The sequence below is a fragment of the Rhipicephalus sanguineus genome, chromosome 8 (genome assembly GCF_013339695.2).
Source record: "Rhipicephalus sanguineus isolate Rsan-2018 chromosome 8, BIME_Rsan_1.4, whole genome shotgun sequence".
Lineage (NCBI taxonomy): Eukaryota > Metazoa > Arthropoda > Arachnida > Ixodida > Ixodidae > Rhipicephalus > Rhipicephalus sanguineus.
Window position 1 is genome coordinate 22235988 of NC_051183.1, and position 15103 is coordinate 22251090.

Here is a 15103-nt window from a genome sequence, read left to right on the forward strand (position 1 = left end):
CTGTCTTTCTGTTTGTCGGCACGTCACTCGATTCAGCCACCCGGCCAAAGTTGAACCACTTGCTTACCGCCCACCCATCTTGAACTGGTACGGGTGTTCCTACTTGTGAACGTTGTCGATCAAAAAAGTAAATATTACGCATATCTGAGGCGCAACATCATTAGGTAAGTATTAGGTGGTGTGTTCCTTTAATAGAAAATACATAGATACGCAATTTTAAAGACCCTAGTTTCTTAAGCTGCGCTGAAAATGCTACTGCGCTGGTACTTGTCTTCCTCCGTGCCCTCCGCATAAGCTCATGTTGTGTTTCGGTTCAGTATTGCATTGTACGAATGACAGGCGGCGCCGCTCTGGCGTTCCTGTTTTACCCAGGCGACGTGTAAATAAGAGAGTTTGTGAACAGTACTCGTTCAGTGCGGACGTTTCTTCTACTTCGGCGCATCGCGCCAAACCGCGTGTTCGGGCTGGCCGGCGTCCCCGCCGGTCGCGTTGGTCACCGCCGGTCTTCACCTGCCGCTGCGCCGGGACTTGCAGCCCGCAACACAGCACTCAGATTTCCCGACGTATTGCCAGATGACGTCCATATCTCACGCAGCGCCTCTTCTATCGTCTTTAGACGACATTTGCAGCGAAGCACGCAGATACGCGGCCAGTTTTTTTGTTTCGAGTCCCTCAAACGCACTACGGGCCCTTCCGCTTGTAACACGCGTACAGTTGTGACTTTTCGCTGATGGACTATTTGCTGTAGAGACCGAGGCAATTTTCTAATACAAACGTCTCTATTTTTTTTTTTTTTTTTTTGCTCTTAAGACGAACGCCGGCAATACTGTCTCTTTTAAATCGTATAATTGGGTTGGCTTATGGGGCTTAACGTCCCAAAGCGACTCAGCCTATGAGAGACGCCGTACGCTCTTGATCAGCTCATGGCTAAATGCTGGCTATATCAAGGGAACTAGTGGAAAAATGTCCGGTTTCCAGCACTATAACCGGGACCTAATTAAGAGTGTAGTTGAGGGCTCCGGATAATTTCGACCACCTGGGATCCTTCAAAGTGCATTGACATCGCGCAGTACACGGTACACCATCATTTCGCCTCCATCGAAATGCGACCGCCCAGCGGCCGGTATCGAAACCGCATCAGTTCGGCTCAGCAGCCGAGCACCTAAACTGCTAAGCCACCGTGGAGGCTCGATCGCATAATTAAGCTATACAGTAAGAAGGTTTCACCCCCCCCCCTCCCACCTCCAATGGAGAACTTCGGTGACGCCTATGGTTACGTGGCAAACTTGGCAGCAGACGTTTCGCCTTCCTTTATTATGATAGAGCGGGTTACCATTTCGACAATAAGCGTCAATATAACACTTAACTGTTGTTATTCTTCAACTTTTTGACGACAATGACATTTGCGAACACACTTCACGCGCCCACCGGAGCACCAACCCAGCTATTTTTGCACGCATGTCAGCGCTAGTCAAAATAGTTCTGCTTGCCTAAACTGTCTGGACTAAAGCGTCTTGTTAGGTTAACCAAGAGCATCTGTTTTGCTTCTGCGTATGTGTGAGCGCCATGCAAAGCTAAGGTCTTTTTCACCGTTTCTTACCTCTCTGAGAAGACGAAGAAACCCCAGCTAATGTATTACGAAGATTTTTATCTTATTTTTTAAACCGTACTGCGAAGATCTGATACACAAGTCCCTAAGTTGAAGCGTCGGTAGAGCGTCGGACGAGTTTTCCGAAGGTTGTAGGTTCGGCCCCCTATACCTGCGGTAAGTTGACTTTTCATCCAATTTATTTCTTTCCGTTTACGTCGTAATTACCACACTGCCGTTAACAACTACAAATAACGTCCCTTAACTTTTCCTTGGCTTCAATGCCTGTCGCTGTAATTGTGCTGTGTCTGACATAGAAACGAGCCCTTCCATGCATTCCCGCTTATGTTGAAACATATAAGGGGGAAATATCGCGTGCGCAATGTAAATATAGTTCAAGCGGAAATCTGAAAAGTCGACGAGATGCTGTTGATGCTTGCGGCAGCTAATACAGCAAAATGTGTTTATTTTGCATAGAAAAAAACAAACAAACAAAAGATACACTTGATGTAGTACTTGATGTAGCTGATGTCATGGACGTAAATTATTCGCTTTATTGCTGTCGAAAAGTCACGTGCATTAGGTAAACTTCGACACGCGTAATGTTTATGGATATCAGTACAGGCGTGCGTGAAAGGGACCCCCCCCCCCATTAATCTTTAAGGGGGGGGGGGGTGTCCTTTGCCCCCCCCCCCCCCGTTTTCTTGAATGGAGAACCTTGAACCTTAACTGAGTGCGCCTACGGCCAGCAGAAAAGCAGCGTACAGATGAGACCCGCCGTATTGTTAATCTTAGAAAACAGCGCGAGCAACACATTTGCGAGGGAAGACAAACTGGACGAGGCGCTGACTCGCGACCAAGAAGTTTATTAAAAGGAACACGTACTTTTACACGCGATCACGTCACGTGGACTCCAAAACTGAGATGAGACCCGCCGTATTGTTAATCTTAGAAAACAGCGCGAGCAACACATTTACGAGGGAAGACAAAGTGGGCGAGGCGCTGACTCGCGACCAAGAAGTTTATTAAAAGGAACACGTACTTTTACACGCGATCACGTCACGTGGACTCCAAAACTGCTATGCATAAACCGACGGCGAAAGCCAAACATGCGCATGATTCCACCGCATGGGCGTCAGTACTACGTACGCCATAATAGCCTAATCGTCATACGATTCATGCAGAAAATTCAGCGCGTTTGTGACAACGATGGTGAACGGTGGCTAATGCACAAATAGTTGTCTCGCTTGCGCTGCTCTTAAGATGAATCCCAACAAATTCTCCGAATTGTCTGTTCTACTAAACTCTTATTGTTAAGTATTTAAACAATGTTCTTCCTTTTCGTTCTTTACGACCGCTTTTTCGACGATGCTGTGTTAACGGTATACAAGTGTCCGAACGTGGGCGCAGTTTTGCTTTCGCAAAAGCGCCGACAGTCACGGAAATCGCGGCAGTCAGTTTCCTCCCGCGTAATGATATACCAGACGCGTTGAATGACGTAGGATACTTTCCGTTTAGAATACCGGACGGGTTATCGCGGATGAAGATACAAGAAAAAGCGATATCGGAAAGAGGGTGGCACAGCACCCGGCGATAAGAAACACTGGGTGTAAATGTCGCATACTTTCAATGCTGAAGACTGAGAAAAAAACAAAACAAAAAAACAAAGAAACAAAATGAATACGAGAGAACAACCGTATAGCTTAATCCAGTAGGATTGCCATAACTATTTTTTTTTCTTATTTAGGTGCGAGCTGGGTAATCGCATATTTGTCGTGTTTGTTGCTTGATCGGATGCTACTGGTTTATATCTCCACATTCTGTATAATGAAGGCGTTGTCCACGAGAACCGTCCGACAAAGTTTTGAAGTGTGACGTAAACACGGTAATATATGGTGCGCGTGTTTTTCTTTTCGTTTTCATTAGAGTGGTTCAACAGCGCCGGTTTACCAACGTGCGTTGTGGTCGGCATCAAGCTTTCTTTAGTCAGTAGGAGCTCTGTTAGCCACTTAGAACATCGCATCATTGCTACCGTACGCAATGAGCAAATTGCGCGCCGAGAAAGTTAAAAGAAAAAGTTACGTGCCGGCCACCACGGTACGGTATTTCAGTACTCACCGCAAGGTAAACCGGCACTGCTAAAACACACCACTGACATTTCTCCCGTGTGATTCTCCTACTTGGGACAAAAGTTTTCAAAACAAAGTTCTTGCGCGAGTGCTTGTAGGGAAGTATTTGGGACCTGCTTTTCGTCTAACACGTCTACATCGATGACAGCGATCGACAAAATCTCGCGTGCCTGTGTATATAAGCAGTTTCCTTTCGTTTCGCGCAACCCGTAAAATATGGAACGCCGCCAAGCCGCTCAATCACCCGTTACCAACATCGCTAAATCAGTAACGTCGAGTTATGCCACGTTTTTCATCGTCCCCTCTTCTTCCAAGTGTTTCTAACCACTCGCGTTCAAGGGTTAACGCTAGGAGCGCTGAAAATAAAACGTTAACTAACCTGGCCGAACGAAGCCGTTAGCAGCAGTAATCCGAGCAACGCTGGCATCGACGGACGTGCCATCGTTGCGGTTGCGGGCAGCCGTCGAGTCATCGTCGCAGAACGACGTCGACGAAGTTGTTAAGTTCGACCTGCGTCCAGCGGCGGTCACTTTCAAAGAGTTTGGTCCGGCTTGCACGGACAAGCCGCCACCTCATGCTAAAGGAACCCGGAGGTCTTGGGTGTCACGGTGTAAAGCGAACGACGTTGTGACTGGTCTTCGAGACTAAGGGACATCGGCTTGTACGCTGCGGAAAAGACACAACGGAGCGCTAACCGTAGAACACAGCACGGATGATCGTTGACGATGACCAGAGGTATAGCGACACACGTTGTTCTTTCTACGCTCCAACTGCGCTTACGGAGAAACCTTGATCGCCGGACCGATGTCGGAAATTGCCCGCCTTTCCACTTCGCCGCGGTAACCTTCACTAGCCAGTCTTCGCGTCGATCGGGAATCGGTTCAACGGGTTGATCTTCCAGGTGACAAGCTGGCAGCTTTCTTGTGGGCGATGGCAATCAGATTCGTTGAAAGAGTGCAAGTGAAATCGGTGGTTCGAACAACGAAAGACTTTGCCTCGTTCCGTACGTTGACGAACAACACGCTTTTCTTCCTATACGAGATGACACAGATTCAGCGGCCACGCTTTCCCTTCTTCTTCCGTAGAACACCCCCCCGCAGAAAACACTGTCGCCTTCTCTCCGATCTCGCGCTGATGCGTGGTGCGACGGCCTGACTTCCTTCTTGCTTCGGGGACGAAATTGAAACACTCCGTACGAAAAAAAAAAAAAAAAACTAGAGCGCTCTCCAAGAACACGCACTCACAACGTTGCACACATACAGAAAATATAAGTAAACAGTACGGTCGCCAGCAACCGGGGCAAATCCGAGGTCCCGATCTGGATCACGCACGTCTTCTTCTATTCAGCCTTCACGTAGTCATCGGGTTATCGCCTGATCCGAAGCGGCCACACACCTGTTTCCCCGTAGAGACACACTCACACCACCCCACAGCCAGCAGGCACTCCGCGCGTTCTGTCATCCAGCACTACCTCGTGCGCGCGTTCTCAAAGCCATGGCTTGAAGATTGGAAGTCTTCGTTGGGAACGTTTTGTAGGTGGGAAGTTGTGGCGGACTGCAACACGCTGAAGGATGTGACGACGATGGATGCACTGTGAAGACCACGCGACGTAGCTGTGTTTCTGCGCTCGGGACCGACTGGAACGGCGAAGTGCAGCGCGCGCTGCCGCCGCCACAACGATTCAAGCCAAGTCCCACCAGCGCGCGAGCTGCCAAACCGGTAGCGCCAGGCCAGGAGAACTCTTGCTACCCTTTCCCCCATACAACTCGCCCTCAGCAACGCCTCTCTTTCGCGGGTTCTTTTTCCTCGCAGGAAAGGAGGGGCAGGTGAGGAAGGGAAGCCGGGCAGTACGTCAAGCAAGCGGCCCGACTTCACTGAGGTTGGGGCAAGGGCAACAAGGCGGCTCACTCACGGGGGTTGCCCCCCTACTTCTCAAGAACGCGGCGCATTCCGAAGTGCGCGCTTTCGTTGTTGCCCTCAGTACCCTCGCACTGCCACCACCGCCAACACCGAGCGCTCCTTCTCTCTCTCTCACTTATTGCCCCCTTCTCTCCTCCTCCATTACGAAACGCAAGCGCAAAGAAACACAAGTAAGCGCTGCCCCTCGCCCTCTCCTCTAGTGGGCCTCCACTGAGGTGACGATATTGTCCTTTGAGTCGCTGCGCTTCCTGTCGGCGAAGAAGGCAAACCGAAGTTTTGGCGGGAAGTTCGGGCATTCGACACTTGCGTGTGTTCTTCGATGGAAAAGGACTGTAGTTTCGTGCGAGTGATGATCAAATGCGTGAAAAGAATACTGGATCCTGCCTCTTCATAGGCGCATCGTCCTCATCCTGCGTATCGGGTCAGTCGTGACAGGGGCAAGCAAAATTAGCGATTAGATTCGCAGCGCCGTCTGGAGTCGGGGAGTATAAACAGAAGTTTTGGCGGGAAGCTCGCGGCATTCAACACTTGCTTATGTTCTTCAGTGGAACATGATTTTTTGGTTAGTGTTAGTCATGATAAAACGTGTGAAATAAATATTGGATTTTGCCTGTTCGTAGTCGCATCACGCTCATCCTGCGTGGTGGGGATAGTGGGGACATTAGTGAAAGGCGCTGACAAAATGGCGCCTAGATTTGCAGCGTCATCTGGAATCGAAGAGGGCAAACCGAAGTTTTGGCGGGACATTTCTGGCTTTAAACACTTGCACGTGTTCTTAGTGAAACAATGTTGTTCCTTGCGTGTGTGTGGTCATCGCGTTTATGAAATGAATAGTACCCTTTGTCGATTTTTATAACCTCTTCATCCTGTTGCGTAGCAGGATGTCAATCACGAAGAAGGGATGGCAAAAAAAAACAAAAAAAAAACGCTTGGAGTCGCTGTGCCATCTATCGGCACGCAGGAAGAACTGAAGTTTTGGCGGGGTGCTCTTATGGCGCTCAACGTTTGCGTTTGTTTTTGACAAAACAGGGCAGAGAGGCTCTTAAGTGAGTTAGTTGGTTCATGAACATTATGGCAGAACCGAGCAAAATACGGGACTGTGAAACACGCAGGCACAACGCTATGAAGTTGTCTTTTTTTTATAGAAAAGGCAGATCATAAACGTTGTATCATAACAATACAAAAAAGGTCACAAACACTATCCGGATGCAAAACTATCAATTTTGATAAATACTAATAGCTTACTCAATGCAGTAAAATCAGATTTCATAAAATGGTATTCTGAAGAAAAAAAAAAGCAAAAGAAGACCTGGACTTGGCGGTCGGCACGAAAATAATTGAGACAGCGAAAAAGAGACAAACCAATAAACCAAGAAAAACCAACAGGTAAAATCAAACAGAAAAGGTTTATAAGCTAGATTCTAGTCGTCGGTTTTTCTTGGTTTACCTTGGTGGAATATGTCTAGCAGCGGCGCATGCGCGTGGGGTGTTGCATTCTTGGAATGGAAAATCAGGGGTGCTCGGCCACCATTATCGTCAAGAATCTGCATAACAATGCCCGGACAGGTTCGACTTAGTCAAGATACAAAACAGATCCCCCCTCCCCCCATATTATAGGAGGATACGAATACGGTCCTACTACGTTATCGCGTTCTACTCTTGAATTTAAAATCGTTTGTGTCTAACTGTCTGTCAGTAAGCACCGTCGTGCTGTCAATTGACGTGACTGTTAAGCTTCCTGTCCCTGCTTCAGACATTTACCAAGAAAGAAATGGAAAAATAATTGGTAGACCGTGATACCGATATTGGTGTACCTCTCCAAGTTCAACAGACAGTCAAATATCGTGCTGCTCAACCGCTATCCCAAATTCTAAAACGAAAGTGCGTCCTTGGGAGTCATCTTGCCTAATGCGCATCAACGGCTCAAAACACTCGGCAGCTACGTCACCAGGGTGTGGCAGGGGAAGATGCTTACTGGCATAGTCGTGCGCACGGAGGGGGGGGGGGTGCAAAGTCTGCCCCATATTTTGATTTAATAGAGAAGGGGGCGCTGCGACAAACCTCCCCCCATCCTGCGCACGCCTATGCTTACTCGAGTGGAGCTCAGTGCAGCGGCTGGTCGCATGCCACTGCCTTTTCACCAGCCACGGACTATGTAACGAAATTATTTAACCGAACTGTGTTACTAAAGAACGCGAAGTGCATTATCAGGCAATTGTGACTGCTCTACCAAATTAGGTAAAAGTCTGATTCCAAAAATTCAGTCCTTATCTTCCTTCTAGGACCGAGGGTGTGCTTGGACTTTGTCGAGAGCTGCCTGAACAAGTACAGTTAGCTTGAATTCACTGATCGTGAGTTAGTCAGTTGCACCTACCTTTTATGCGCCAATATCCACTTTTCAAAAATGCACAAGTGTAAAGAAATAGAGTCGGGAAAACAAGATCGTGAAATTCTTTTTATTGTTGAATCACGTGTTTTGTGCATTATCCAATCACTGACTTTTGTTGTCTGGGCAGCTTCATGTCATATCAGATGAAAAGTGAATTCGGTCGCAATTTTAGCGTTACCAGCGTTAAAGCGCGCTTTTTTTTTTTCCTTTTTCAAACAAGTTGTGAGCGCTCTATAACCTAATCTATCGGAAATTATAAAGTGACAATAAAGAAAACTATGGGATCGTTTTCTTTCAGCGCGACACTTTCTCATATGAGCTCGATGAAGCTCTGTCATGGTCCCGCACGGTGATGTAATGACAAAGCATGAATTTCCTAAAGTGTCATATGCAATGACATGAATTTACGATGTGTCTAGGCTTAACGTACACGAGTAATCCTTCAGGAGTAAGCAAACGGTGCATGGTGCTGACTGCAGCGTTGCGTTGAATCGTGATATCTCGCTTATTGTTAATGATTCAACAGCATTCTATGCTCACAAGCAAACAAAGTGGCTGAAGCTGTACATACAAAGTCTTTGATCTTTCGAAATGTTCAGTATAAAGGCATTTGGTGAAACGAGACTGTACAAATAGTGCTGCAGAATGAGACAACTCCTGATCCTGAAATAATGTAAATTGCTGTGGTGCAGTTAACTCGTGCCCACTTCTCCCAAGCATGAGGAGTCCATGTTAATGAGTATTTCCCGATGATCCGAGAGCAAATCAAACACAGAGATCTATATAGCTCTTATTAGCTTGTAATACTGATCATTTAATGAACGAAATTGATAATGACGATATTGGGCTTGTGCTGAAGCTGAAGGCGTTTCATTCAGTGATTAGGGTACGTGATCCACGTGGACAGTGCAAGAAATATTGTACCTCAATAAAAGAGATATTAAAGACGGTAGCTTACGATACCGTGAATATGCACGTGCGGCTGTACAGATTGAAACTTTTCAGGGTAACGTAGTTCTGATACCTTCATTTCGGTTTCTCAATACGCAATTCAACATTCCAGTCGACACAAAATGAGACTTAAACAAATTATTTGAGCTGTATTACTATATTAAGGTTCCACAACGGCGATAAGGAAGCCACTCACTGCTGAGGGTATAAAATTGATAAGGCAAAAAAATTAAAAAAAAACGAAAAACGGTAGCTAAACCACAACGTCACCTTTAAGTGTCGTTACCAACATATGCTGCGTCGTCGAATATATCCACAGTGTCTGTGCTGTCCTGCCCTGTATTTTTCTTGCTACCAGCATAGACGCACTACAATCTATTCTAATGAAGCCAATGGACCACATATAGCAAGCTTCGGGAACATTTGCATTGCTATCACAAGAGGCTCGAATACAAGACAATACTTTGACATCTCAGACATATATGTTCACCTATTTCATATCTTCAATATTTTTGATGTCATGTACAAGCGGTGGGGTTTCATACAGTAATACGCAAGTAAACTTCAGATTGAGAAAAGATAAAGACGAACTCTCCCCTAATAATAATCGGTAGCCACTGTTAGCCAATGGTGGCCGAGGCTTGCCAACATTATCCATGCGCGAGTATAGACGCGGTGGTCAATTTCTGCCAGAAGTCGCCATTATCGTATTCATAACCACTGCAAAAAAAAAAAAAAAATGGGTGAACGAGGCCGATAAATACGTTCTTCCGAAACGAATTAATAAAACTCGTGCTTCATTTCCTGTTATGTATTATTAAAGGCGTACTGACGCGAAAATGTTTAGTTGTCGTTTTTTTTTTTTTTTTTGCGTCTTCAGGACCAAGTCCTGAAGAGCCTATAAAAGGTACTGGTGAGCGTGACAGAGTCCTGCGAAATAAATTACAACATGTTCTTAAAAGCTAGTTTGGTTTTTCTACTGCACCCTGACGCCACGACTCAGCAGGATCTCGTCGCATGACCGCGCAAGATGCGACGCTTCCAAGGCAGCTCCGCTAGCCACTGTAGCTGCGTGGCTCCGTTGGTGACGCACAAGCGGCCATTTTGAATGATTTTTCGCGACGCGCAAGCGGCCATTTGTATGTTTTGGTGCCTGACGTCATCGCAACTAGCCATACTAGCGTGTCAAGCCACCAGAATTGACACTACGCTCACGTCTCGCTAGTGTTGATGTCAGTGGGTGCGCCGTGAGAATATTGACTTTAATATCAAAATAAAATATCTTAATCAGCATTTACTGATCTTCACACTTGCTCAGAGCCATCTCTGTGTACAGGAGATCTGTACGACGGAGTAAACTCAGCTTCGAAAATTGGTGTCAGTACCCCCTTAAGCGTCGTACCGCAAATTTAACACGTGTGAAGACATTACCGATTCGAAACTGATTATGTGTTTCTCTTTAGTGGTCCGTAATCAGAAAACCAATCGGTTATACGACTCGGTTCTCTAACAGCTACATCTATCGTCGTCTAATCTACGCGATATATTCGCAAACTGTGCAAAAGAATGAAGCTTCATGTTCATGGTTCGATAGGTGTGGTTTCGTTGAAGGCACGTGGCGCGGTTTCTTCGGGCGGCGTCTCCACGACGTCGTCATCGTCGACGTCATCGACTACTTCCAGCGGGCCCATCCTTGGCATGAAGCTCAACTGGGTAATGCCGACGATGTAACCTGCGCAATCATGCAAAAAAAAAACAACAATTAGGTTAATTGGTAGCAGCAGTGTATGGTTGCTAACAGCCGTGAGCTGCTAGTAGCCTGCTTCAAGCTCCACAATTTAGCAATCTTTGTGTGTGTACATGTGTAAATATCTATCTATCTATCTATCTATCTATCTATCTATCTATCTATCTATCTATCTATCTATCTATCTATCTATCTATCTATCTATCTATCTATCTATCTATCTATCTATCTATCTATCTATCTATCTATCTATCTATCTATCTATCTATCTATCTATCTATCTATCTATCTATCTATCTATCTATCTATCTACAGCACTGCAAATATCGTTTTCGACGAAGGAAGAGCCACGTATCCTAATATTAATGAGCACTAACAGACAATAATGCCAAGGAAAGTATAGGGGACGTTATTAGTAGTAAATGTAATGTAAATGTGAAGAAAGAAAAGTGGACGAAAAGATAGCTTGCCGCGGTCAGGGACCGAACCTTCGACCTTCGAATAACGCGTCCGATGCTCTACCAATTGAGTGACCGCGGTGGCCATACCCCCGTCCACTTTATGGGGTATATGTGTATTTAAACGTGGGAGCGTCAGTCAGCGCCGCCAGTAGCCTGACGGCGAGTGTGGAACACTCTTTTTCTGCCTGTTGGCGTCACGTAGCACGTGAACTTATTACGAGCTGGCAGCTGACCAATAATCCCTCGCATACTACCTGAAAGCATCAAGTCTGCCAGAACGAGACCCTCGCTATGAATGAAGGAAACAAGTGGAAACTTTAAGGGTTCGTTTTGCTTTGTTATACACAATATTAATGATCACTAACAGACGAAATGATAGCTTGCCGCGGCCAGGGACCGAACCTGCGATCTTCGAATAACGCGTCCGATGCTGATTTGAAAAATTTTCAAATTTGACCGTGATTATATACACGAACATATACAAACACACGCATGAACATACCTACATACCGAAGCGGACGCCAAACGTGAAGTCATTGCAAAATAATACTAACAAATTGGAGCATAAACATTATAAGAACATGTTTGAAAAAGGACAGTACCAATAATTAAAAAAAAAAACTTTCAGCGCTGGAAAAAAAAGAAAAGCTCACCGCCCCCGGGAGGGCTCGAACCTCCAACCTTTCGGTTAACAGCCGAACGCGCTAGCCGATTGCGCCACGGAGGCGAGATGCTCGGCGACGCCAAAGATACACACTTGCAAATCTCATGAGAGTTTCGAAAACTTCAAAGCGTTTTTTTTTAAAGGCGAAAGCCTTAGATGCTTCATCAAGCGTCGAAATTGACCGGCGTCCCGCGTCGGTGTCTCCCGTCGGCGTTCGCACGAGTGATGCAAAAAAACCACAGCATGATGACGTCAGCATCACGCTGATAGCCAAAACTTTTGGCGTCATTATGACGTCACAATGACGTCACGTGACGTGACATCACATGATGACGTCATCACATGCTCTTAGCTTGGTGAACTGTGGGCCGATCACGGAGGCAGTGTAAAACCAGGTGAAGTGCCTCCGATCCTGGAGGCAATGCAAAACCACGTTAGGTGCAGAAAGCTTTCTGAGGGCGGCGGCGCGGGAACAATACATCGACTGAGAGGAAAAAGAAGATGGCTTTCGCCTTACAGTCATCTTAGGCGAGCGCATAAACGACCAGGTGAGTTTTTTCCTATTCATGAGCGCCGCTATTCCGGGCTTTTAGACGAAAGATTGCTTACCTTTATATGCGGTACAACCCTTTGCTTCGTAATGTGTATCTCTAATTAGGTACTCTTCGCAACTAGATGAAGCAAGTAGCTATTTAAGAGTAAAATTAGGCGTTGCCGAGTTGCCCCATTTATTCATTGTTAGGTTTATACGAATATTACGCTTACGAAATTGTTACTGTAACTGGGGTTATTAAGTCAGCCATGATAGCAATTACTTTTGCGTCCAGCAGTGTAAACATTGAACTACCTTATTTTTATTCATTCGCTTCTAATATGCTGTCATACATTTCCAACGTTCTTTAAGGCTTTGAGATAGATCGAATCTAGAATTTATCATTAAATCTCGCTCCACAATCTCAGCGCCCTATGCCACGGGATTCAGAGTTTTTTTTTGTTGTTACTATTTCTGGCTCTATTTCAGAAAACGTCATGTAAACTGACTATAGGGCTGAGCTTAAGATTCCTTTAAATTGTATGTAATATTATCATTTAAAAAAAAATCGACGAACAGAAAACCTTTTCGGCGTAGGTGCTGACGTCACAGTGAGCTCACGATTACACGCGTGCTAGCTGTTACCATCGAGTCGAACTTTCAAGTTTGCTCGCATGATATCTGAAAAAGTTATCCTTGATGACGTGAATAGATGGACAGTGAACGAAAAATAAAGGACCCCTAAAGAACCTCTGAAAATAGAAAGAACGAACGCGTTGTTCTCTCCTGGCGTTTTCCGTTTTTCCGGCACAATTCGCGACGCCAGCAGTCCGTTTGCGTGACGTCATGAGGAAATAAGCTCTCGATTGGTCCATATACGAGACATATGAGTTGTGAATTGTCTCCTACCCGGCTTTGCCATGCGGTCGCACGCTCCTTCTGCGGAGATAAAAGCGTGTTGCCGAAAACCACGAGACACTGATAGGCTCAACCCTTAGTTCTGACACTGACAACATGTTTTATGAAGACGTAAGTGGCGAGGAGGAGATAGGGCCAATAGGAAGCGAAGTGAAGGCCAGAAACAAACCACTCTTTCGTCTTTGAACTCGGAGTGGTTTGGGGGCCCTATAAAGCCCATCACTTAATCGCCTTTTTTCCCCGCGATATATACTTTGTTGAAGTGTTCTGTCACATAAATTAATGACGATATTCAGAAGTGAATATTTGCAATTAGCACAATGAAGTCACTCACCTTCCTTTACTGCCCCTTGAAAGTTTGGCCCGCACACCTGCCGAGATAGACGGTTTGTTGTAGTAAACGACGGTTCATTGTACAGCGCCACCCCGTAAAGGTGGTCAAATTCAGTCAAATAAGAACGCCTTACCTTTGTGAAGTGCTTGAATATGCATTCCACGTAGAGCTTGTCCTGCACGTAAAGACAATAATCATGACAACTCCAGATCAGACCACTATAGTATATGTGCGTGAGTTATTAGCCTTCGGAATCAATTGTTCTTGAAGACCCGCTGTATTTTACATTAATATCATTTGGAGTGGAAGTACACTGACCTGAGTTTTGAAGTCTGTTTCCTTGTACTGAAAGAGAAGAGGTAAAGAAAGAGAGGTATTACGTTATTACTACGAAGGACATAAAGTATGTAAAACACCGAGAATTCAAAGTGCCACAGTCTGTCTCCCAATGCCTGCCGCGTTTCATTGAATATCGCAACACCACACTGTAAACCACTTTGCACCCTTAAAGCGATTTCAAGTAACTAAAACACCCCTTTGCCTAACCAGAATGTGCAAAAAGGAGGATGCAAGTGTGTTTTGACTCCCCAAAAAGCCTTTTCTTTTGCGTAAGGATTAATGTTTTACCTAAAACAAGCTTTAGGCGCTAAGGGTGTTATGGGTTATCAAAACACCCATAGCTCATGTGGCACGAGTGCCATCTGTGAATTGGAAGCTAATCTATATGGCTCCCTTCGTGAGCCACGCACAGTGACTCAATTGCATGTATGAATGCTATGAGCGCCCCCTACCTAATGGGGTTGTGACCTGTGCGTCATCAAGCTAAAAATTTATCATTATTATTATTATTATTATTAAATGCGAAGCATTTCTTAGCGAACCTCTGGCACTTTGAGCGTTTCTATCTACGTATCTATCTATCTATCTATCTATCTAGCCGCCTACGTCTGGGTGCTCTCATGATCGCCTCCTTAACTTGGTGTAGACCAAAATTTGCATGGGAGGGTATGGTGTCAGCCATGTTCTTTATTTAGAACACCCTCATCTTCCTCGTCTTCCCTCAGTCCTTCTCTAACTTCTCCACCACGTCCACGTACACTCCCCCTCTTTGAAGACTCATCCCTCCTGGGATGATACATGAAGACGTTTCCAACAGTCGCAAACTCCAGCACACCGTCACCGTTTACGTTAACCAACCCTCTTGAGAACGCCTTGTTGCACTGCAGTCTGCACCACTCGATAAGGTCCCAAATACACCTGCTTCGTGCCGGGAAGGCCCTTTCTGACGAGTATCAGATCGTTCAGCTGTATCTTAGGTATCCGCGTGTTATGGCGGCGGTCGAAGTTTCTCTTCATATCTTCCCGATATCGCTGGTATGCTTCCGAAGTTTTTCGCTTTTCGCACAATTGCAGGCGGTCAGCAATGCGAAGCTGTTGATCAGCAGGAAGCACTGGCGCCTTTCCGAATGC

General features: G+C 45.8%; 2 protein-coding genes and 1 non-coding gene across 4 annotated transcripts in view; all 3 read right to left on the reverse strand.

Moving 5' to 3' along the window:
- The window catches only part of LOC119401542 (tyrosine-protein phosphatase 10D), a 188610-nt gene extending 183122 nt beyond the window's left edge, over positions 1-5488 (reverse strand). The window contains exon 1 of one of the 2 annotated variants that reach the window (XM_049418787.1): positions 4097-5488. In XM_049418787.1, the coding sequence (XP_049274744.1) occupies positions 4097-4189 (93 nt within the window). In that variant the 5' untranslated portion in view covers positions 4190-5488. The remainder of the gene's footprint in view (positions 1-4096) is intronic. The other variant, XM_037668432.2, reaches the window with a different exon arrangement.
- A 2597-nt stretch (positions 5489-8085) lies between these two features.
- LOC119401543 (uncharacterized) overlaps positions 8086-15103 on the reverse strand; it is a 31269-nt gene continuing 24251 nt past the window's right edge. Inside the window, exons 7-10 of the mRNA XM_037668434.2 lie at positions 13952-13978; positions 13767-13808; positions 13634-13670; positions 8086-10709 (exon numbers count right to left, since the gene is read on the reverse strand). Coding sequence (XP_037524362.1) covers positions 10558-10709; positions 13634-13670; positions 13767-13808; positions 13952-13978 — 258 coding nt within the window. The 3' untranslated portion in view covers positions 8086-10557. The remainder of the gene's footprint in view (positions 10710-13633; positions 13671-13766; positions 13809-13951; positions 13979-15103) is intronic.
- Trnan-guu (transfer RNA asparagine (anticodon GUU)) lies at positions 11839-11912 on the reverse strand. The gene has a single exon. It is a non-coding gene; the product is annotated as a tRNA-Asn (tRNA).